Source organism: Candoia aspera, chromosome 2 (genome assembly GCF_035149785.1).
Source record: "Candoia aspera isolate rCanAsp1 chromosome 2, rCanAsp1.hap2, whole genome shotgun sequence".
Taxonomy (NCBI): domain Eukaryota; kingdom Metazoa; phylum Chordata; class Lepidosauria; order Squamata; family Boidae; genus Candoia; species Candoia aspera.
In genome coordinates, this window is record NC_086154.1 from 195,296,238 (window position 1) to 195,322,182 (window position 25,945).

Below are 25,945 nucleotides of genomic sequence, written 5' to 3' on the forward strand. Positions count from 1 at the left end.
TTGTATAGAATCCATATATTTATAAAGCACTACATCCTAAATCATGTTTCAGTCCCAATGACATAAAAACGATGGTATTATTCTAAAATATTTTACCCACTAATAGGTAACTTATTTTGTCAATAAGTGAATTAACTGGCTTGCTAATATAATAAAATACAATGCACTTCTCTTTGGGAGAAACAGAATTTCAGTCCTACTGATATGAGAAAAGACATGAAGAAAAAAAAACCCTCTCTGGCTGATATAGCATATGGCTTCATTTGAGAAGTAATTTGACTTTTTATTGTCCTGTGCAGGGGTCGCAGATGAAAAGGTGACATTCTCAAATATGACTAGAGTGCAAAGAACATCTGTGTATGTGTGAAAGAACACCATGCAGTACTGGAATTCTGCATTAATTCTTTCCTCATCTTCAATTGAAAAAGTTGTTTGCTTTTTCAGCAGAAGAATTTGTGTTTGAGAAAACAGACTCTGGCAATTCATACAACTCTTCCACATGCATCTATGCCATAACCTTGTTTAATAAAATAACACTTTCTAAGAATATATGTCCAGTGAGTATCTTCAAAATTTACTGTACTTTTTGTGAACTTTAAAAAAAGGCAGGTACTGATTGCTAATAAAGTTCAGGATAGCAGATGTTGGGGTAAAAGTCATATAAAGATAGAATTAAAACATTTATAAATATGTTCATATTTTTAATTAGCTGTTGCTAGGATCATTAAGAAATGTAAATTGTTATTCTAAATATATTAAGTTTTTTGGATGATTAAAGCAAATTTACTCAGACGAATTAAAAGACCAAGCATATAATAATTAAATGATGGAACTGAGTCTTTTGGTTCAAATAAAAAATCACATGGCCCAAGATTAATTATGAAAATGTAATATAAAATTAATATTCAACCAAAATTGCAACTAAGTTAGAATCTAACTATAAATGTTAGCATAATTATCAAAAAGCCACTTGAAGCTTGCATCCATGTAATTAAAATGTAGCTGCCTAATAACTAGAAGAAACTGTTATGCATATTTTTTAAGAAGCAAATCCCAATATGTTGTATGTAATTAATTCTCCAAGAATACATAGGATTGCAACCTGCCTAATTTAGGGTTGACTTATAATATTTTAGATTGCAATACAAGTTAGATTTTATATTCAGACTCTAGAATATTCTGAAGAATGTTCAGAACAAGAGCTAGTGTGCTGCAGTAGTAAGGCTTCAGAGTAGGGCTACAAGATGCATGTTTACATCCTTACTCATTCTTACACTGTGTCATTATGCCTCAAGTACAATTATCTCAAGGGATTTTTCATGTTGAAAAAATAGGGAAAGCAGAGGCATCTGCTGAATCCAGAGCTTTGCACAAAAGGGGTGAAATTTGCATGGCAGTGTCACAACACACATTTTGTTACTCATCCCTCCATAGACATCCATGGCAGGAGGGTTGTTAAGGCATAAGGAGTAAAATAAAACCTCATCAATCCATCTAACGAAATCTACGAATGTATCAACCAAAGAAAAAATAAGCCAAACTATCATTTAAGCAACTCGCTATTTCAACTCAATTGCTGGTTATTCAATATCCAGGTGATGTTAGTCTGGGTTTCTTTAAAAAACACAAATGTCCATAGATAATATGTTTGAACATAATTTAGTGTATAACCAAAGGCATGCAAAATTATTACTCCGTACTGTTGCTTTCAAAGGCTAAGTATCAGCATGCACAAAAAACTGCTTTAAACTGTGTTTATTTTAAAGCTCAGTCCACTTCTGATCTATTGTAGAGACAAATTAGCCATACTGAATTACTGAATTACTGATACATGTATTTGCCCCAATATCTGACTGAAAAACACATGTATCATGTAACCATTTTTTTAAAAAAGAGTAGCATTTGCAAGTATGACATGAATGGCAGATAAATATGATTTGAATCTAAAAATCTACATGCCTTTTAAGTCACATTTAAACTGAAATGGTCATATGAGTTAATATAAAAAGGCTAGGTACCAATCCTTTAGTTGACAAAGACACTACCTTGCATGCCAATTTAAAGCCAACACAATGTCAACACATCTTGATTTCTCACTAGCCACTTACTACTAACACCACAGACCCTTTTGGATTAGTAATAGGAGCACCTGACTCAACAGATATGCACAAGAGAAAAAGATATAAATGTGATAGTGGTGGTGGGGTTTTCTTCTTGAGTCTGGCTGGGAAAATCATTATGTTCAGTCTTATCCTAGATACAGTGAGATAAGTTCACATACGCCAAAACAGGTGATATGAGATGTTGTGCTTCTTTTTTCTCTGTTAAATAGCAGATAAGGGGAAATTGGCGAAGGGATAGATACTACTTTTACCACCAACTCAGCCCCAAGCAGGATCCCCTAGAGTGGCTACCTGTATCAGGATAAATGATCTATTGACCCTAGGGGGATATTTTCTCTGGAGAAGCATCAGTGAGGAGACAAAGTAGAAGACTGAGGTAGGTTGTTGTTTTTTAATTTTTAAAAATTTTTCTAGATTTTTTTTTTTTGGCAAAAAAAAATGTGGCTGGACTAGAATCTACTTCCCATTATGGAAGAAGGTTTGAAAAAAATCAAGCACATAAACTTTTAACAGCAATTCTATTGTGTTAAATCAATAAACGATAGAACACAAAGTTATATAACATTATTAATAAATTGTGTCAATAAAACAGTAGTAACTTCAAACGTAATCCTCATTATCATCATAAAGGGGAGTAAAGAAAATGGAAATGAAGTTATAAACAACAATTCCAAAACAGTGACCATACTACTTGAAATTCTTCTTCCTTGGGCTTTTGTTGAATGAAACCCTAATTCAGAGCTTCCAGTGAGAATTAATGGTGGTCTAGTTGTCTCCAAAGAAGTGGAGATGGCATCGTAGTGGAGATCGGTGCCTAGAGGTACAATGCTAGACACCAAAATCTCTCCAAAGGACAGATCATGAAATAACCCACTTGCTCTCCGGACAGCCACTCCCCATAAGTAAACTGCAGGAATGGAAGTGTAATGATTGCCTATTCTAAAACACCATCAGACTCATAAGTAGGAATTCAAAGATATCTGATTTATTAAAGAACAGCATGCAGGATCACAGAGAAAGCTGAGAATGATGAAAGCGACAGGAAGTTTTTGCCATTCACTTGCGAGTTGAGCAGCTGGGAGGCATGGGATTCCATCCAAGTTCACAGCTGTGATGTAGCCATTATAGACAATAAGTTCAGCTGATCCTCATTTCTTAGCCACATTTGGAATTAATTATTCTACAGACTGAGAGAGATTTTCTTTTACAGCAGATAAGAACTTCTCTTGGTGAGTTTTTTTCTTTTGGATTATAAAATTAAAAGTAGATTTAAATATTTAAAGTATAAAGAATATTTTGGAAAAGTACCCGGACCAGATGGACTATCGGAGTCTTACTATAAATGTTTTGAGGATGAACTTTTATAACCTTTGTAAAATATGATAAACTCTATTTTACAGGGAGGAAAGATGTCAGAGACTTGGAAAGAGGCTAATATTGCACTAATACCTAAAAAGAGACAAAATTTGACTTCAACAAGAAATGATAGACCAATACCATTATTTAATAATGATTATATGTTGTTCGGAATGATCCTAGCTGATAGATTGAAAATAATTTTGCAAGAATGTATTCATGAAGATCTATGTGGGTTTTTACCTAAAAGACAGTTAAAAGACAATGTCAGAACTGTGCTGGATTTTCTAGAATATTTGGAACAGCATAATGAGAAACAATATTTTTAGATGCTGAGAAAGCTTTTGACAGTTTGAACTGGATTTTCTTATTTAAAGTTTTGGATGTTATGAATTTTAAAGAGAATTTTATAAAATGAGTAAAGTCAACTTATACTTCGCAGAAAGCACCAAATTATTGTTAAAGGAGATCTAACAAAACCATGTGAGATACAAAAAGGAACAAGACAGTGGTCTTCTCTTCTGTTTATTTTGGTCCTTGAAATTTTGAACAGAGACATAAGACAGGATGAGAGGATTGTGGGAGTAAATTTTTTTTAAAAGACTTATAAATCAAGAGCTTTTGTGGATGTTCTGGTGCTTGTTTTGGAAGATCCTTTAAAGGGAATGGAAATATTAATGGGAAAACTAAAAGAATTTGGTGCATTAGCATGTTTCAAGATTAACAAACAGAAGACAAAGATGTTAACAAAAAAATATGAAGATACAAGATAAAACAGAATTAATGAATAAAACCTGTTTTAAGATTAAGAAGGTAAAATATTTGGGTATTAATATGAGAAATATGAATTGTATGTTATTTCAAAATAATTATGTTAATACATGGAATGAAGATGTGTTAAGATGGGAAAAAACAAAACTGCATTGCTGGGGAGAATTTGTGTGATTGAGATGAATGTTTTGTCCAGAATATTATTTTTGGTTCAGACAATACCCATTTTGACAACTGATGTACCAATTAAACAATGGCAGAAAGATATATCTAAATTTGTGTGGCAGGGGAAAAAATCATGAGTTAAATATAAGGTGTTACAAGATGTAAAAGAAAGAGGAAGATTGGGGTTACCTGATTTGAAATTATATTTTGCAGCTTGCTGTTCAGTTTGGATGAAAGAGTGGATGCTGCTGAGAAACAGAAGCCTTAATGTAGATTTTAAAAATCATTTGGGTAGATGTGCCATACTGAGAATATGGAACAGATATGTACCCATGTTGTGTCTGAAAATACTTTTGTGGCTCTCAGCACAAGAACCATTTTATAGAAGAGAAATGGTAAGTAAACACAAATGGCTAACTTATACTGAGATATTAGAATTTTGTCAAGGAGAATGCAAAATAAAATCAAGAGAAGATCTGGCAACAGAAGGATACACTTGTTAATGGTTTTCTTATGTACAGTTACTAGAAAGATTTAAAGTAGATAAAAGAACTTTTGGGTTTGAGCATTGTAAGACTGAGTTTGAAACAGAACTATACAAATGATGAACATGTTATTGCTAAAATGTAAAAACTTCTATTGAAATTTGAAACAGAAGAAGAACAAGTGAAAGAATGTGTGATAAAAAGGGCTAAAATTTTGATTACAATATAAAAATGGAACAGTGGGGGAATATGTGGTTAAAAGGATTGAAAGTTACATTATATTATAATTTTAAAGATAAGTTTTATGAAATGATATATCACTGATATATGTCACCAGAAAAATTGTCTATAATGTATAAAGGTACTTCAAATTTATGTGGAAATATAAACAAGAGGAGACATTTTAACATGCTTGATGGACATGCAAAAAAGCTAGAAAATTTTGGACTCAATTACATATATTAATTAAGAAGAAGATTTTAAAGATTAATATACAATTGAAAGCAGAGGCTTTTCTTTTGGGACTGACTGATAAACAGTTGGAAAAAAGTCATGGAACTTCGTTTTTATATATGGTAACTGCAGCAAAATTATTATATGCACAAAGGCAGAAAGATTCGACATTACCCACAATGGAGGAATGGATGATGAAGATGATAGAACTTGCTGAGATGGCCAAATTGACAGCTTTGATCAGAGAAAAGACATCTAAGTTTAATGCTGATTGGAAACTTCTTATAGACTTCTTGCGTAAAACAGAAAAAATGAAATTGTGATATACAGTTTTGATGAGAAAAAAAATAGATTATAGAAAAAATGTAAGTCATGCTGTAACCATAGAGTAAGAGGTTAATTTACATCTATACTTATAACTGCTATAAAGAAAATTGGAAGCGACTTTTTTATATTTTCTCTTTTTTCCTGTACTTTTGTCTTTGTTTTTTTCTTTCTTTTCTTTGTTCTAAATAATAGTTCTTGTTAGTTTTTATCTTTCTTTTTAGAATTTTTAATAAAGTTATATGAATAAAACCCTAATTCAAATGCAGACAGACTAAACAGATGAACAATCCACTGTTCTAATCAGGTGTATCATTTTCCTTCCAGTGTACTTCTTTTAGCCAATTCCTATTCCTAAAAATCCACAATTCTTGAAAGTTGTTACTCCTTTAAATAGATGACTCATTCAGTGATGTCACCTCCTCTGCAATCTAAAGAGATACACTTCCTTCTTAGATGTTATTCTATTCTTTATGTGTAGATACAGATCTCAGAAAACATTCAGATGAATCTGAAAAATTTTAAGTCTAATAATGCACCCCACTTTATGTATCTCTATAAACCAATTTAAAACTTAAACAAAAGATAAGTTGACAGCTTACCTTCAACATAGGTTGGGAAAGAAGCCAATGTCTTCCTTGACTGTAATTAAGACAAACAGGGTATCAAGCCAAGCTAAGCATGCTGAGGTTTGCATTAAAAAGCCTTTCATGCAGACCTTGCAAAGTTACTCATCACACAATGACAGTTGTTACCCAATCTCTGTAGATAGCCTACTAAGACATATTTACACATGTTTCAAAGTATCAGTTCTTTATTAATAAGTTATTCTGGAATATATACCATTGGCATTAATTAGGACTTTTCAGATTGCGATGAGCACAAATAGTAGGTTTTATAAATGTTAGTATTTCTAACACACAAAGCATCATTAACAAAAATAATGCAAAGAACTCGAAGATTTAAATATCCAGCACTTCCAGGGAAAAAATGGTGAACTGAAGACGGTGCCGCTAAAAGCAGAGCTGACGACCACCGCAGAATGAATTGCCGGTGAGTAGACCCGTTCTTTGTAATTCCTCTCCAGACAAGGAGAGGACTTGAGACCACCCACAAGTGCTCCAGACAGTTGGTCCTTGCAAGGAGACCGCAAGACAGAAGTCTACGGCAGGCTTAGAGCTCTGGGAGACAAGGGATAGCCATCTTTGCTCAAACTACGGTCAGCACCTTTATGGACACTGGGTTCACATACTTCCTTTTCTAATCACTTTTGGAAATTGCTTATTAACTGCTTTTCAGCTATTAGGAACCTTTGGATTGACAAGTTTTAAGGCACCAGGTAAGTTTCCTTCAATCCTTAGCAAAAGAAGTTTTACATAAAAGTTTAAGGACTTAAAAAAAATATTTTCTTGGAATGAACAGCACAAGCGTGATTAGAATGTTGATTTTCGAAAGTTACAAACGGACTAAGGGTCCAGATGGATTTGAAATAAGGTTTTGGAATTAATTATAAGAATCCTTCCTGTGGAAAAATGCTTTTGTTTTTAATTCTTAAAAAAAAAATTATTTAAAAAAAAGTCTATAAGAGAATGACTTTGGCAGGGTCCAGGAAGCGGGCCTTCTCTGCTGTGGCTCCCGCCCTTTGGAACATTCTTCTCCCTGAGGTGAGGCAAGCCCCCTCCCTCCTGACCTTCCAGAAAAAGTTGAAGACCTGGCTCTGCCATCTTGCTTCAGGTGGGAAGAGGAGTACTCATTCTTGGGGATGGCTGGCGCCTTAAAGTGGTCCTCTTATATATATGAATTAAATTAGAACATTTAACTGCCATCTGGATGCTATTTTATACTCATATCTTGTATTTATGTTTTATGTATTATTTATGGTCTTATCGTTTTTTAAATGTTTTAGCTTATTGTAAACCGCCCAGAGTCCCTCTTTGGGGGGGAGATGGGCAGTGCCAAAATTTGATTGATAAATAGATAAATAAATAAAATAATAGGATGGGATTTTGAAAGTTGGACTCTAGAGTGAACCAGAAGGAACTAAAGATTACAATTAAAGGAGAAGAACCCTTTAATTTAATTTAGTAATACAGAATGGAGCAAAATACTTTAACACTGAGCATATTGAAGGATATTTGTGAACAGTGGACCCAGAAGTTAATTTTAAGAGCGTCTGCCATTATAGATAGACTGTGTTTAAAAAATGTTATGGAAGAGGATCAAGTTTTACCAAACAAGGCTGAAATTGATCTGAAAGCGGATTTTAAAATGACAGGCTACAAGAATGGTATGGAAAAAGATGCTACACTGGATACACATACAAAAGAAACCAGCTGATGTCTTAATAATTAAAAGGGATATACAAATAATAAACCAAAAGAGTGACCTGGATAATTTTCTGGTATTGGATTTACAAAAGAGACTTGTTAAAGTTTTGAAGAATTTTGTGAGAAGGGACAAAGAAAAAAATGAAAATAAATCAAGTTCTAGCACATTATTTGAAGGGATTAAAGATCAAGATTATTAAAAGTAAAAGGAAGGAATATAAAATTGGCTTACTTGATCAAGGTTAAAATAAATATGTTGTTATCTCTGGTAATACTTAATGGACTTTTGCTGACCAGGACTGAATGATGAGGCTTTGAGGATTTGTTTATAGATAAGAGATGAGATATGGGAAGAGAAGATCATTTGTTGTATTTTAAGAGAAAGTGGCAAGTTACTAAAATTGTTTATACTTGTTGTGATGAAGGGGGAAGTCATTTCTTTATATATTTCTTTTTTTTTCTTTGCTATATTCTTATTTTTCCTTTCTTTTCTATTTTTTCCTTTTCTGTGCTATTTTTTATTTTTATTCTTTTAGTTTTTAGTTTGTATTAGTTTTTATCTTTTTGATTGTAATGTTTAATATAATTACCATAAAAATAGGATTTAAATATCCAGAAGTGTGATAAAAGCTGTTAACTGGCCTTTAGTGGGTTAGGCTGCTCAACATATGAACACTGAATCCTAAAACATAACATAGTTTAGAATTTGCTTGGTTTAGCACAATATGTGAATCCATCCCAATTAAGAAACCATGATTTATCAATCATAGTGTAGGAGTTCAAACTTAATGCTAAACAAAAACAAACAAATTATGATTTAGTACTATGACTAAATCAGGCAGTCTGGAATTTAATTCTGAGAAACATATACAGTAAGATTGAACCATATGTACATGTAGTTCACCTCAGAATTTATTAGTGACAGAAAGCAGTAAGACAAATAAATCTGATCAGCTTTAAAAAAAACCCAGACCCATCTATATTTCACAATTATTTCTTCAAGACGTAGCCAAATAGCAACACATTTTTAGAGATATTAAAATATGTATTTACCACTAGCAGTTTGCACCTGAAACTACTTCTCAATGGGCTTTTACTTGTAGTTGGGAAAATGATTAGAAGTAATCTGGTATTAACTTTCAGCAGTAGTTTTACTTCTAAAGATCAAGCTACGGTTAATTCTTAATTTTGTAGTACAGAATCAGAGGAAAACATTTGCTAAAGAAGAGTTAGAAGAGTAAACTACTTCTAACTGAAAATGAAGGAAGAGGATCTGTATTACTGGCTTCCTTATCACAAGGATCTTATGAGCAAGTCAATCAAATTATGTGGTTTATTAGTTTTGTTGTTATTCCTTACATAACTCTTTGTGATGTGATAAAGGTTCATTTGAAAGTAAATAGGTTTGTCAATGCTGCAATAACTTGGAATAAGAAAACAGCAGATCCAAGTGAGAAAAAAGACCTCTTAACTACCAAATAACGTAAGATAGCTTGCTAACAAGGCAGTTTCTGAAAATTAAGCATTAGGTGAAATTGTGACATCTATTTTTACAGAAGAAGCTGCTACTGTGATCATCATCTGATCCATTACATGCCTCTATTTTTGATACTCCTGCACCGATAAACCTTTTAAATAATTCATCCAATTGCAACAAGCAGATCTGCTGCATTCAATAGACAAGATAATAAACCAGCATAATTAGAAATAGAGTTACTGAGAAAAGCTTGCTATGATAAACACAAACTTAAACTATCTGATATAAAAGGTTTGACTCATTCTCGCTACTGTTATTACTATAAATCTAGATTCCTTCTGAAATATAATGTGTATGGTGAAAGAAAGGGTGAAGTTTTTACTCTTTGCAACAAGTATGTTTGTGCAACATTGATTAATCTTACTTTAAGCATTTGGTTTTATACAAAAATAATTATATGGTGCTATTCCTCTCCCCACTACCCCAAACCATCAGTGCTGGCTGTGTAGGTTCTTACAGAACAGGATGAAAAAAAAAAAGAGAAAAGAGGGAGGATGTCTGAGATAAAATGTGTCTCAACTACCTTTTGGCTCTGACCTCACTCGTTGCTTGCTTTAACTTGCCCCCCAATGTGGCCCCTGGCAGATTTCTTTGAAGAAATGCAGCTATCAACAGAAAGGTTACCCAATCCCGCCCATAACCCAGCAGATTGACTGGGTAAAAAAGAACTCACGCATGAGATTCTGGGTGCTTCCTAACACATTGCTCCAACAGCTGCCAATTACTGTAAAGTTCCTGGGCAGCTATTATGTTTTTCTCCCTTTCACAATAAATATGGGAAAAAAGAAGTAAGAAATGGTGGTGATGAAGAATCAAATCAAATCAAATCAATTTTTATTCGGTCATAGACCAGCAAGTAAAACAGAAGATTCACATCTGCTTAGAATAAAAGATAAAACACTTAAAATTCTAAAAAATCTAAGAAAAATTATAGACCTGGATGTTTAGTAAAAAAATTGAGATAACAATTCCTGGCGAGCATCTGCAGAGAGGACAGTATAAAATGATATGTTCCATCGTTTCAATTACTCCTCTGCCACTTGGGCACAGTCTTTGATCAAAAGGGATATTTCGATATCTCCCTTCAATAACAGCTGTTGGAAGGGCACTGAATCTAGCCAAAGATAAGTCCCTTCTAAATTTTGGAATTGTTAGGCAGCTAAGATATTTGGCTGGTTGGAGATGTGCAGAATGGCCCCAAATTTTTTTAGGTAAAACTGGTAAATCTGATTGTAGCTCTAAATCGATGGCCCATTGTTTGAGATCAGCTAGTGCACGTTCATAGCCCAACAAGATGATGGCTGCCCCTGAAAAGCCATATAATTGCAGTTGGGCATTCATTCATTCATTCATTCATTCATTCATTCATTCATTTAATTTGTCCCAGCCCATCTCCTCCCATCGCAGAACTCTGGGTGGTTTATTGCCTGGCACCAAGAAGATTGAAAGCTATTGGTCATAATTAAAGGGGCCAAGCCAACTGGGAAGAAAGCAAGCCAAGCCAACTGGGAAGAAAGAAAGCGTAAGCCAGTAGGAAAACATGTAAATTCAAGCAGAAGCTTCTATTTTTAGTAGGCCAGCTTCACGGCGAAGTACCACATTGGGGACACAGCGAGGTACTTGAAAGACAGATCTTAGAAACTTGGATTGAACTCTTTCAAGAGAAAGGAATGACCTGTAGGGGCCCAACTGAGTTCCAACAAGGAGCTGAGCTCAGATCTTAGCTGAGAAAACTTTAATTGCTGCTGGTATATGTTGAGCTCATTTGGAGAAATAGAAAGATTTTAGTGCTGATGCTGATTTTTGTGCATTCAGGCTGACTTAGTCGGCATGGAATTTGCGGTTACCTGTGGCATGAAAAACAATCCCCAAATATTTAAAGGTCTTAACCTGCTCTATTAAATGATTGTTTAGCCGCCAGACATGTGCCTTAGGGTGCTTGGCAAAAACCGAAACGTTGGTTTTTAAGTAGTTTATTTCCAGCCATCCTTCTCAGCCGTCCTCAGCAAGCACACAGAATGCCTGCTTCAGGCCAATCTGTGTCCGAGAAAGCAACACAGCATCATCTGCATATAAAAGAACGGAGGAAAACTATTTCCCAGTTTTGAGGGATGAAGAGCTGGGCTATTCAGTTTGTCTATGAGAGAGTTAATATATAGATTAAAAAGAAGGGGAGCTAGAATACACCCTTGTCTCACTCCTCTCTTGACTGGGATTTCCTTGGTGCAATGTCCATATGTACAGTATTACATCGCACATTCCTCCGGGAATTTTCATAAAGCTTGTATATAAGAACAAGTAATCTATCAATTGAGGAAGAGTTCAATTTCTCCTATAGTTTGGCTCTAGTAATGAAATCAAAAGCATATCTAAGGTCAATAAGTGCTGCATAGAGTGCTGAGCGAGCTCTAGAGGAATATTTCTCAACTAGATTTCTCACCTGAAGAGTTAAAGTGTGGTCAAAGATTGAGTGGCCTTCTCTAAAGGCTGCCTGCTCATCAGCCAAGATATTCTCAGTTATAACCCAATCCAGAAGCTTGTTATATAGGTGTCTAGCGTATAATTTGCAAACCACCCTGAGGAGGCTAATGGGCCGATAATTGGCAGGTAAATCTCTGCCTTTTTTATAGATTGGAATCACCAAAGCTGGACCTCAATTATCAGGGACCTTAGCATAGTTGTCAATATAGGTGAACAGGGAAGCCAAAATGGGTGCTCACCAATCTAAGTTGTTGTGAATGACCTCTGTTGAAATGAAGTCATATCCTGGAGCTTTGTTCGACTTCAGCTGTTTAATCAGGTTTATAATCTCAGAGCCTGACACAGGGGGCAAGGAGGGGACCAAGTGAGCTTCATAGTCTAATCCCCTCTTCGGGTGAAATGATTCCTCCTGTGTATACAGTGATCTGAAGTGGTCTTCCCAGGCTGAAGCAGGAATAAGAGATGAGATTGGTTGAAAGAGCGCTGATTCCTATTTACACCGGCTGGGCAAGTGGAGAGGATTGGCTGAAGAAGCTGAACTAGTTGAGTATAAGATGGCAAAATTTGGTCGGAGGACCTGTCATCTAGAATAGCTGTACGAAGTTGGAGTGCCTCATCAGTAGAGAGCATTTGGATTAATTTATCCTTCACATTAGCTGTCCATTTCATTCGTATTTGACCCATGGGGGTATCTTCAGATGGAATAGGATGTATTTCCAAAAAGGGAACACCAAAGGGCTTCAAAAACAGCACGTTGGGACAGTGATCACTCTTGGGGCGGTTGTCAATCTGAAATCAAAGGACTGAGGAACATAGATTTCTTGATATGGCAGTGTAATCAATCAAAGAGGGCCTTGTACCAGTCCAATGTGAAAACTCTGCAGGATGGTCGGTAATGATGGTGCCGTTCATAATTTGGAGATCCAACTCGTACAATGTCTGCAACATATATAGGCCCCTAAAATCTCCAACGAGATCCTAAGGTTCTCTAATTAAGAGGGAAGAAACAGTCTGCAGGTTAGGTGGAGTTTGAAGGAATTTGGCAAACAACTGATTATCATTTGGGCCTAGTCTAGCATTAAAGTCCCCTGCTATAACAATATGGGCAGTCAGAAAGCGTAGTTGAATATTATTAATGTAAATTTCTGCTTTTGCCCAAACTTCTGCAATGCACAGTTGAGTGATGTTGGGTGATATATAAAAATTAATGAGGAGCAATTTCTCAGCAGAAAAGTTAAGAATGACTGTTTGTGTAAAATTCTCAAATGAGTCTATTGACATGATCTCAGTGTTAAGAGCAGCTGAAATATGGAGGCTCAAACCAGCACGATGCCTCCCTTGTCTGAAGGTGGGGGCTGCTGGGAGGGTTAAGGATTTATATCCCTCAATAAACAGATCATTAATTGACCATGTCTCTTGGAACATGAGAATGCTGAATTGGGAAATGTAACTTATGAAGGCAGGATCTCTATTTCTGACTTCCCATCCAGCAATGTTCCAAGAAAGCAGGGATAGTGATTCCTTTGAGAATTTAAGTCAACTGGATCTTCTTGGGGAGGACCTGGGGGGTAAAGGGAGGTCCCCTGTATCAGATTTTGGCCTTGGGATAGAAGGAGCTTTAGAAGCAACAGTTGTTTTGATAGCTGGACATCCATATAGTGGCTTACTGGAATCTAAAGGGCCCTCTTCAGCATCATTACAAGGGACTAGCAACTCAACCCTCTGGTCATCTGAAAATGTCTGATGTGTTTCGGCCATCTCCTCCTCATCCAATGAAATCTGCTGATGCAAAGTTTTAGGTGTTATGAGCTCAATAAGTGGCTCAGCAGTGGCAATGGTAGCCAGCAGAGTTTTCTAATGACTGTCCAGCCTTTGCAAAATAGCTTCTTGCTTGACCTTGGGCAAGACTCCAAAGGCACTGATAAGAGCAGCCTTGTCCATATCCAACTTAGCCTCATTTTGCATATTCATCTTATTCCCATGTCCTGGCTTAGCCAAGGACCAACTGGGGGTAGGGATACTGTTGTTAGTAACAGGCTTGATGTTTGGCAGTCTGTGTAAATCAAAAGCAGCTGAACTGAGCAAAGGAGTTACCCGTCCATCACGAAAAACTCTAATTGGGACAGTCCAATGGGTAGCAAGAAAGGATTTCATTTTAAGCAGCATGTGTGGTATAGTAGATTGCTTAAAGGTCAGTAAAACTCATTTACTGCCAGTAAGAATAAATAAATAAAAATAAAAAATGCTTGGAAGCCACTCAACTGTGCACAAATCTATTTGTTGGTGGTGGCAACAAAGAAGCTGTCCCAGAGAAGTTACGATTGCTCTTCTGGAAATTCAGCGACTGGAATTGAGACTATTCATGGATATACTGTATGAAGAGCAACCTGATTTAATTGCAAAGAGCAGATCAGCTTTGGTGGGGTGACTTCTTTGAGTACTTGCACACCTCCATCAGTAATCAGGTTGACACCTTTATTGGCTTGCAATTTATTATTCTCTTGCCCTGAGGGGGTGTTGTTTAGCTAGATTGTCTGTTTGAGTTTGGGCTTCAATAAAGGCTTTCTACGTGCTTTTGTGCAAAGACCTCAAAATCGCTTTTGAGCAGGTCCAAGTTGCTTTAATGGAGGCTAATTGCTCAAACACTGAAATAACAGTTTGCACTGCAAGCAAACATTGCTTTGCCATGAATTCAGTCACGCCATCTCATGCCAGCAGCTTTTCCCAGTCCTTGCCCTGTGCAATCTTGTTGTCATTTTCTTTAGAGGGAACTATAGAGCTAGTAAAATGAATGGAAGAGTGATGGGGGAGGGCTGACATAGAATCAGACCAGTCTATTAAATCATCTTTAAGAGATGTAGAAAGCTCCAATAGTTGCTGTTTTTCTATTTCTGTTTGCAAATCCCATTCGAGAGCCTCAAATTTATTGGAGGTGGGAATTGGGGAGAGTTTACTTACTGTCTCTTTTTGTAGAAAAAGTTCATCAATTTTCAGTTGTTTGGTTGTCTTGGAAGAGTGCTGTGAGCCCGGACTGGCTCCATGATGCTTCTTCCTCTTTCCCATTCGCTAAATCAGAAGACATTTCTCTTGTCTTTCTCCTTCCTTCTCGCTGTCTAAAATCTGTCTTTTCCTCCGAGGAAGTCACTATTGTGTAGGAGATGCCACTTGATTACTTTAATAGGTCCTAACCAGCTCTAAACTGGAGGCAGGAACATAAATCAAGAGCTCGCAAAAAAAAAAAAAAGTCCTCTCCCGTTAGGCAGCCATGAATGTCCCGATGAAGAAAAACTTGACCGGAAGCATCAGAGAACAGGTTCATCAATGTCAGAATGCATGTTAATGTACTAAGCCAGAGGAACTCCACAAGTAATTATGGGTTTTGCAGAATGATTTACAGACACGGTTGCTAGGTTTTGATATTGGGTAAAAAGCCATTTCCCCCACCAAACATTTAAGAATTTGGAGAAGCAAGTCTCCCATACTTTAGAAAACCAAACACTTTCTGCTAGACTTCAGTGCCATATTCAAAGCTTCCAATTGTTACTCTAGCAAGAAGTAATTTAATAACCTTTTTCCTAATAATATCCAACAAATATAATAGGAAATGTGTATATGCATACAGCCCTTATTAACAATATTGCTCCTATTGCAGCAGCATCGGTTTAAAGGCTCAATTATTGTGTTTGATTACATAGGGGTATTCGGATCAAACAGAAATCTTTTCTGCTTCTAGGGTACATATTTTGTAGCAGTATTCAACATTTAAGCAGGTGAAGTAGAAATGACTTAATGAATCTGGTTTCAGCTAGCTAGTTTTGTGCTTTCTCACACCTAGCACACTGACTGAATTCCAAATCAGAATCTCTGCTGCCTTTAAGGAACCTAGGAGAGGACTCATTTTTATTAGTTGTTTGGAGAAAATGTCTAACCTTTTCCATCACAACAAGTATTATAAATATTATAAAGAAAGCAACTGTTAATCTATACAAATAAAACTTCAGAAAAACAAAGCAATGGCTATGTTTTTTGCCAGTAGATTACAAAGCCACAAAAACATTGCTTTATGGGAAAAAAATTAGGAACTAGAGTTACATGAAAATATGATTTCCACTTGTTATTTATGGAAGATATTTTAAAAGAGAATAAATAAGTCTAACACCCTTTGAGGATTTAGTTAACTATTTTTTTAAAAATATACCGTGTAGTACATATACAGCTCTATACTCAAAATAAATAGCACCAATTATTCTACTCTGGTTTTCCAATGTCTTCCAGATGTGCCAAACATTAACTCTCAGAATTTAAAATATTTGGGCCATAGGAATATTATTATTATTATTATATTAATATAATATCAGTTGGGTACACAACAGAGCTTCAATCTATAAAACATGACTCCATTGAAGAATATAAATGCTGAGTTTATAAACCTGCCTGCTTATTGACACATATGAGATTTATTGGCATTGCAAGCTACTAATGAAATCTTTAAAGAAGCATTTTCAGAAGAGAAATACACATCTAAAATAGCCATATTTCCAGTTTATTTAATGCAAAACATAAAATTGAACCTGGAAAACATTTCTAGTAAATGCACTGCTTTTAAGAATATTGTACTCTACCTCCTTATTGGTGGGGGTTTCTGCTGTACCACAGACATCTTGATGATGTTGTATACTTGATGATTCAGCACCTTGAGGTGAAGATGGATCAGGAGATGGAGACTACAGGATATAGAAGAAAATAAAATCCTGATTAAGTAACATACAACATTTTACTATTTTGGTCTCAAGATTCAGATTTGGGTTGAGAGTTTTAAGAAAAATATTAAACTCTGTAAATTCTAACAGGCAGATCACAATTTTAATTGAATTTCACAAAATTATCTTCAGATTGATATTTACTTGAAAAGAAATAAAACTGAGAATCAGAAACTGTGATATTGGGCTTGAGCAGTGTTGGTATATTGTTTTCTGCTACAGAAATTAATGTTATTGAGTACTTCCTTAAGTATTGGCAGGGTGAAGAGGTCGAAGTTAATTGTCCTCAGTTTGGGTGTTAATAGCTGCATTGCCTGGGGGAGGGCAGCTTGTTAGTTGTTTAGTTTCGCTTTTGTTTTCCTTGCAGCACAGCCTCTCTTCCCGGTGCTCTCTGAGTGTGTGTGAATGCACAAGCCTGTAAATATGTTTTTGTGCTTTCTGTAAATAAATTTATTTTTATAGAAATGCCTGGTGTGTGATTTTTCTGATCTCTCGGGCCAAATGCTTTCCAGCACCTCTGCCAAGAGGTTATGGGCCCAGTAAGAAGCCCAGTAAACCCCAGAGAGAGCAGAGAGATCAGCTCCACACCTCATGCATATTTTTGAAGGCAGGTAGCAAAGACCTGTGAAGATTTTTCTTTGGAGCCCCCTGGAGATTTTCCAGCCACTGTCGGTCTGCAGGACAAAGAAGCCAGCTGAGGTGACTTGCAAAAGAAGGAAGAAGCCATGGCTACCTCCCAGCCCTCAGCAATGCCTCTTGAGCACCTATCAGAGACCAACTATTTGAATTGGGCCCTGAAGATGGAAATGTATCTTCGCAGAGAGAATCTTTGGCTGCCAATTGGTGAGCAAACCCCCCAAAATCCCAGTGCTGAATGGCTTAGACAGGATGAGCGGGCTAGAGCCACCATGATCCTGGGAGTTGAGGATAATCAGCTAGTGCACGTGCGAGGTATGCAGTCTGCAAAGCAGCTGTGGGATGCTTTGAGAGACTTGTATGTAAAGGCAACAGCAGGGAGTAAAGTTACCCTGACAAAAAAGCTGTACAAAGCCTACCTAGCAGAAGGAGATAGCCTTCTTGAGCACCTGCATTATATTCAGCAGCTGTTTGTTGAGTTGCAGGAGAGAGGAATGGAATTTACATCTCTCACAAAATCCTATATCCTCCTGTCCTCACTGAATGAAATGTGGGACATGCTGATTTTTACCCTGGAGGCTATGTCTGAAGCAGACCTCACCCCATCGTATGTTACACAGCACTTACTCACTGAATGGGAGAAGAGAGAGGAATGATTCCCCCCCCCATCTCTTCTGGAAAGCTGAAGCACCAGAAAACAAGAGAAAAGAAAGGAAAAGAAGCTGAGGCTACAGCGCTAGCCAGCCAGTGATGCTTCAATTGTGGTTCAGCTGGACATCTGCAGAAAGACTGTGCCTTGAGACCCAAGAGTAGAAAGAAATACAGAAGAAGGCTCTTCAGACAACCCAAATTGCACAGGTTGCTGAGAAGGGTAATTCTGATGTATAGGTGTTAGATTCTGGGGCCAATTGTCATTTATGTAATTGTAAAAGCTCTTTTGTGTCACTCTCTAAAACAGAAAGATGAAGTATATCTTTGGCTGATGGCTCTGTGACCAAAATTATGGGACAAGGTGACTTGTATTTATCCTGCTTGGGAGAAACTGTGAAAGGTGTGTTGTATGTGCCAAATTTACAGTCGAACCTTTTATCTATGGCACAATTAGCTGCAACAGGGTATATCATAACATTTAAGAAAAATGGTTGTGAGATACGTAAAAATGGGAAATTGTGTGCTACTGGTATGTTAAAAGACTCTTTGTACATTGTGCAAAATGCAAGGAAGCCAAGCTGCAAAGGTGCAGTTGGCAACACTCCATATCATGACCAATGTGTACACCTGATGCATAGGAGATTTGGTCATGATTAATTTCAAGCATATAGCACAAATGCCACAGCTGTGTGCTGACCTAATGATAAAACCCTGTGACAAATACTTAGATTGTGTAGTTTGCAAAGAGTGCAAAACACTAAAAGCTCCTGTGAGTAAGCACAGTGACAGAGTTACAACTAGACCTCTAGAAATTGTACACTCAGACATTATTGGTCCTTTTGCTCCAAGTCTTGGACAAGCAAGATATGCAATGACCATCACTGATGATTTCTCAAGATACACATTTATCTACATCTTAAAACACAAAGATGAGGCGTTTGAGAAATTTAAAAGTTTTGTGACATGGGCAAATGGAAAATTTCCATGGCCTGTATCTGCACTCCAATGTGATAGAGGAGGAGAGTACCTTTCTCACAAATTCAAAAGGTTCCTAGCTGAAAAGGGGATAGAACAAATTCTTTCTAACCCTTACACCCCTCAGCAAAATGGTGTTGCTGAAAGAAAGGGCAGAACTTTGCAAAATGCGATGGAATGCATGCTTAAAGATTCACATTTATCATTCAGACATTGGGCAGAATCAGTATCTACTGCCTGTTATGTGCAAAACAGATTGTATAACTCTGTGATTCAGGACACTCCATTCCATGTGTTTTATGGTGTGAAACCAAAGATAAACCATCTGAGAGTGTTTGGTAGCACTGCATGGGTTCATATTCCAAAACAGCAAAGAAGGAAAGGAGGCCCCACAACAAAGAAAGCCATCTTTGTTGGCTATGAACAAAGCCAAAGGAGCTACAGGTTCATAATGGGAGAGAAATTAATAATTAGCAAAAGCACTTCTTTTGCTGAACAAAACTTGGGGAAATTAAATTCTAGCTCTCCAGTTGATCTAACAACAGAACAGCAAGGACTTGCTGATAGTGATCTTTTGCCTGATGAGGACATTAAATCAGAAAAGCAAACTGAAGATCTGTCCGATGAGACAGATGCTTCTCAGGAAAGTGATAGGAGTCAAAATTTAAGCCCTGTATTACCTCGCAGATCTCAAAGGAGTAATAAAGGCATTCCTCCATCACGTTTTCAGGCTGAAACAGTAAAGGCTTTTCACATATTCACAGAACCTGTGTCCTTAGAACAAGTGAATGCTTCACCACCTGAGATTGCACAAAATTGGCATTCTGCCATGCAACAGGAGTTAGCATCCTTGAAAGAAAATAAAACATGGAAACTGGTAAATCTACCTCCCAATGAATGCTGTCTAGGTTGTAGATGGGTTTTCAAACTGAAAAGGGATGCTGATGGCAAAATCCAAAAATATAAAGCAAGGTTGGTTGCAAAAGGGTTCACTCAAAGGAAAGATTTAGACTTTGACAAGACTTTTGCATCAGTTACTAAAGATGAATCAATTAGATTACTGTTAAAAATTGCTGCACTCAAAGGAATGTCAGTTCACCACTATGACATTCAAACTGCATTTCTCTATGGTGATTTAGACCACAAATTATATATGCAGCAACCCCCTGGCTTTGAAAAAGGGGAGAATTTGGTCTGTGAACTGCAAAAGTCGATCTATGGATTAAAACAAGCTGCTAGATCCTGGAACCAAAAGTTAGATGAAAAACTGCAGAATTTTGGTTTTGAAAAAGGAAAAGCAGATCCATGTGTATATATGAAGCAAGACAAACAAGGCTGTATGTATCTCTGCATTTATGTTGATGATTTGCTGCTGTTCACATCAACAGAAAAACAAAGGCTTGATTTTGAAGCCTGCATGAAAAGCCATTTCACATTAAAAAGCCTTGGAATTATCTAGGCTTGGAAATACACAGAGAGAAGGATGGTAGCTTTCTGTTAAGTCAAAGTAGTAAAATTCAAAAGCTCCTAGAGGATTTTAACATGCAAGATTGTATACCAGTCTCTACTCCTATAACAGATTTTCAGAAAGATATAAGAGAAACTCAATTAACTAAGGCAGAGAAATACAGATCTGTAATTGGAAGTTTACTGTACATTGCAAATCACTCTCGCCCAGATATCTCAAATTCTGTGGCCATTTTAAGTAGACAGGTAGAGAAGCCTACATCTACTGGAAAAGCAGCATTGAAGAGGTTAATAAGATATTTGCAAGGAACAAAGAATTATTGCCTGAAGCTAAATGCCTGTGGAATAGAAAAGTTGCAGGCTTTTGCCGATTCTGACTGGGGAGCAGATGTCAGTGACAGGAAATCCACCTCTGGGATTTTAATTCAATTTGCTGGGTCAAGCTTAGGCTGGCATTCTAGAAAGCAAACACTTGTTGCTCTTTCCACTGCAGAAGCAGAGTTTTATTCTCTAGCACAAACCTGTAATGAGGTTGTATGGTTTAAACAGTTGTTAAAAAACATAGGCATGGAAGTGAACCAGCCCATAACTGTTTATGAGGATAATCAAGCTTGCATTGCAATGGCAAAATCTGAAGCCTGTAAGAATAGGACAAAACATATCGATATTAGATATCAATATATCAAAGACATGATAGCCAAAGGGGAAACAATTTTAAAATATTGTGAATCAAAAGACATGATTGCTTATATTTTAACCAAACCTCTTGCTCTACCAAGACACAAAGAGTTAACAAAGCAAATTGGTCTGCATCTCATTCCATAGCATAAAAAGGAGAGTATTGGTATATTTTCTGCTACAGAAATTAATGTTATTGAGTACTTCCTTAAGTATCGGCAGGGTGCGGAGGTCAAAGTTAATTGTCCTCAGTTTGGGTGTTAATAGCTGCATTGCCTGGGGGAGGGCAGCTTGCTTGTCACTTGTTTAGTTTCGCTTTTGTTTTCCTTGCAGCACAGCCTCTCTTCCAGGTGCTCTTAGAGCGTGCGTGAATGCACAAGCCTGTAAATATGTTTTTGTGCTTTCTGTAAATAAATTTATTTTTATAGAAATGCCTGGTGTGTGATTTTTCTGATCTCTCAGGCCAAATGCTTTCCAGCACTCTGCCAAGAAGCAGTACTTCAAATTTAAAGGAAAAAGGTGCTTCAAAGCATGCAGGGGTGCTGACATAGCACATTTTGGCAACTCTTAAAGAAGCTGCATCTTTTCCCTGAGGAATGCATGGTGGCCCTCCACATCTATAGTGCAATCAGCAACTGACAGGTGATAAGCAAAAGCCCAGGGGTACTCCAAAGTAACGCCTCCCAATTCATATGGCTCCCACCTTGATGATATTCCAAAAGACACTGAAAACCTGAATATTTTCCCAAGCCCCAGGGATAGTATGGTAATGTACCCTGTAAGACTTGGTTTTGTTTTGTATGGTTTTTTCCTGATGAACATCCCTTTGTTCTTTTATTGTTCTAGCTTTTTTATAATGTAAAGTGTCTAGAGTTGTTGGGAGTCAGGCATTCTTTAAATCTATGTAAGTAAGTAAATAACTTTTTGTCTTCAACAACTGGATTATTTATAAACTTAGGATTCAATCCTAGCAATGCTTACCCAAGATAGTTCTGGAAACCAATAGGTTTGTAAAATGCATAAAACATTAACACAAACAACCTACCCCATTATTCTTGCTTCATTCATCATAAAGAGCTCCAAATGGTGGGCAATTTTCAGATATATTTGGCAGTAAGGATGTAACTCCCATCTTCATTCTGCTCAGCTTCCCTGCTCCATGATGCATGCTTTTCTTATATACTATACTGTTCATGTACCAGAAGACTAAATAGTGGTCTGAATGCAATTCAGCTGCTGAAGCTCAGTGGCCAAGATCAGATCCATATAGGAAAGACAGGCAATTTTCTCTGAAGCATTAGCACCATTACATCAGACCAATAAGCAGTGGAAACTGTGTTCCTCTTGCAAGACCTTATGCTGTGATTGACATAATGTTTTCATCCAACAAAAAATGCCAGCACAAATGTTAACACTGCTTACAATATGCAATTCTTTTTTCAGAAGTTATATTTAAATTATAATGTCATATATTAGCAAAGCAAAGTTTCAGGATAAAATACCCAGTAAGATCACATATGCTTTTACTTTATGTCAAATAACAAACTCACTTTTACTATAATGCAATCTTCCTAACAATCTGGAATTGTGTTGATGAAATCCCTTCAATGGGTATTACATGTACCCACTAATGTGGGACTAAGCCTTAATTATATCAGCAGGATGTAGTCCTGAGTAAACATGCATAATGCAGCAGCATCTATCACTATTTGTTCTTTCTATAATTTACCTACCATGTTCCTACGATACTCAGTGCGGTACATCCAGAAATGCTCCATTTTGATGTTGCTGTTACGTTTCTTCAGCAAGAATAATCCACTAGCAGATGGCAGCAAATTACTTTTTCCAGTGGTATTATATGCTCAAGACTTGAAAATGAAGTCAGTAATAGGAGATGTTGCTGTGCTACCTATGTATATTAACCTTCTCTGTTATTTAATAGCTGTAAGAAGATCATTCTACTATAGCAAATAGCTCCTGCTCCATAAAAGACCATCAGTTGTCTATTCATGTTATTTATTGCTTTGCAGGAGCCTGTATGTATCAGAATTTAATCCTACCAGTAGCTTCCAAATAATAGAAAAACAGTAGCAAATACTATTATCAAAATGTGAAATAGAAAAAGCATTTAGATTAGTTTATTTTAAATTGATTATGTGACATCAGGTCATTGTCAACTTTTTGAGACCATATAGATTTTCCCCATGATTCTTTTAAAAACCAGTGGTGAATTTGGAAGCCATTCTACTAGATCTATATACTAAAATTCTCGTGTCTGTTTGTCACCTTCAATTGGGTGAAACAGTGCATCACGGGACAATTTTTGAACCAAGGTACCTCAAATAGGCTAACTTACAGAATGCATCCAAAATCTAGGACCCTTATTCCTGTGGGATTGAAATTTGGCAAAGTTGTGGCTGCTTTAGCACTGCTGTACTGCCACAATTAGCTACAGTCACATGATTGTCATGGGCATATCCCTCACATCTTTCCCACCTCCCTCTGGCCCCTGCGCCCAATTGGCTGATGGAAAGGCCCAACAGGCAAGTGATGATTGGCTGCTTTGGAACCAAGGCTGAAATCTCTTAAAGGCGGCAGGCAGTGAGTAAAGGACGAGGGAGTGACTTGAAAGCCTGCTGTTGAGGTAGTGCTGGCTGAATGGCATCAATGGTTGGCGGGTGAGTCCTCTTCCTCCCTGGAGGTGGCCCTTGGAGACATGCTGGAGTGGGGAGTGGGGGTACAATTTTCCTCATGGTCCGTGGCTTCCTTGGTTCCCCCTCCCCCTGGCAAAGTGGCAGGCAGTTCCATGGGTAGCCGAAGAGGAGGAGGAGGAGGAGGCGGCTTCCCTGAGGCTATACTGAGGGTCGTGACAGGAAGGGAAAGGGTGCCAGCCTATATTATATGTGGAAATAAGAATGCTCCTTGCCAGCTTCCCACAAGTCAATGGGGAAGCTGTCAAGAAGTGTGAACTCATCTGAGGTGGTGACAGCACCGTATATCGCAGGGACCAAAAACTTGTGACTGGAACCCAAAGTTGTGACCGGAACCCATTACTCCTATGGGATTGAAATTTGACAAACTCATTCCCAACGGTCCCTGCCACTTCCCACAAGGAAAGTCAAGGGGGAAGCTGCCAAGAAGTTGGAAGTCGCTACCACACCCACTGTTTTTTTGCCCGCTGAGAGAATGAGAGGTTCTGAATGTGAGACATACCACTTTTAGTGGTACTATATCAAGAATCAGTCCTGGAAAAAACAGACCAGAAACAAGAAGCAGAAAAAAAATGATATGAAAGTAGAATAAATGCAGGAAGAGAAAGTAATTCCTTTACAGGTAGTCCTTGTTTAACAATGGTAATTGGGACTGGATTTTCCATCGCTAAGAGATACAGTCATAAAACATGATGTCATGTGACCATGCCACTTAGCAATGGCAGTTCCAGCAGACCCCGGTTACCATAGTTAGTGAATCACCTGGGGTTATTAAGCAAGGACCTCACATGACAACTTCCAATTTCCTGCTGGCTTCCCCATTGACTTTGCTTGTGGGAAGCCAGCAGGAAAGGTCACAAATTGCAACCATGTGACTACAAGGTGCTGTGACAGTTGGGCCGGTTGTCAAGTGCCCAGATTGTGATCACGTGACCATGGGGGAACTGCAACGGCCAAGACTTTGAGGACCAGTTGTAAGTACCACTTGTATGAAAAAGTATAAAATAAAGTAATATCACAACAAAATCATTGGAAAGAAGATGTAAGGAAAAAAGATGTGAAAGCTGCTTGGAACAGAGCAAAAGTAATTTTATTACCAAGTATCACAGAAACACCAATGGGGAGAGGGACAAGAGACAAGACATACGTTGTTATGTCACAATGCAAATTTCACTCTTTACATACTTGGATGCAACACTGCAATCCAAGTACAAAAGGGTGTGAAGTTACACTGAAAAAGAATGCTTGATGGAATTATAAAATGACAAATACTGCTGGTGAGAATAAAACTTATTCCTGAAAAAAAAAATAGGAGAGAAAACAACTGTATAATGTGTATATAGAAAAATAGATAGTTCAAAAGCATGTAGTCAAAGAGAGCATGGAATGGTTAGAAGAAGAGAAAAAATGAGTAATTTTGATGGAACTTAAGGAGTGAATGCAATTAAAAATGAAAATGATGAAATTATTTAGATGAAACTGAAGTGAGTATGTGGGAAGGAGAAATGGGAATTACAATGTTATGTCAAAGAGTGGAAATGAAATTAATACTATAAACATTAATGTCCAAGGAAAAAAACTGATGATGGTTTGCAAGAATATAAAGATATGAAGACATATAGTACTGAATAACATTATGTAAACTAGATTTAACTGTATTTTCTTATCTCATGCCTTTTATTTCTTTGGCTTAGTATTTCTTATTCCTGTTCTGTACTCAGTGTAATGTTACTTACCTAAAATCTAAGAGTGTGATGGGTGTATATGTGTGAATGCAATGTATGACTTGAACATGCTCCTGAAACTCTACAAATATCTGCAAATCCAGTTTGAATACAGGATGACATACGTACTCTGCAAAGAACCCAACTCTGTAGAAAAGGTATAAACCATGGGTGTCCAACCTTTTGGCTTCCTGGGCTACACTGAGTGAAGAGGAATTGTCTTGGGCCACACAAAAAATATACAATAGTTAATGTATGTAAGTAATAAAACTTCATTTATTTTTTTATATTTTTTATTATAAATTTTAAAAAAAGAGGGCA

At 37.0% G+C, this 25,945-nt stretch overlaps 1 protein-coding gene across 2 annotated transcripts in view; it reads right to left on the reverse strand.

The window, feature by feature from the left end:
- The window catches only part of APBA1 (amyloid beta precursor protein binding family A member 1), a 50,277-nt gene that overhangs the window by 17,954 nt on the left and 6,378 nt on the right, over positions 1-25,945 (reverse strand). For both annotated transcript variants that reach the window (XM_063295123.1, XM_063295122.1), the window contains exons 2-3: positions 16,645-16,746; positions 6,280-6,319 (exon numbers count right to left, since the gene is read on the reverse strand). In XM_063295123.1, coding sequence (XP_063151193.1) covers positions 6,280-6,319; positions 16,645-16,746 — 142 coding nt within the window. The remainder of the gene's footprint in view (positions 1-6,279; positions 6,320-16,644; positions 16,747-25,945) is intronic.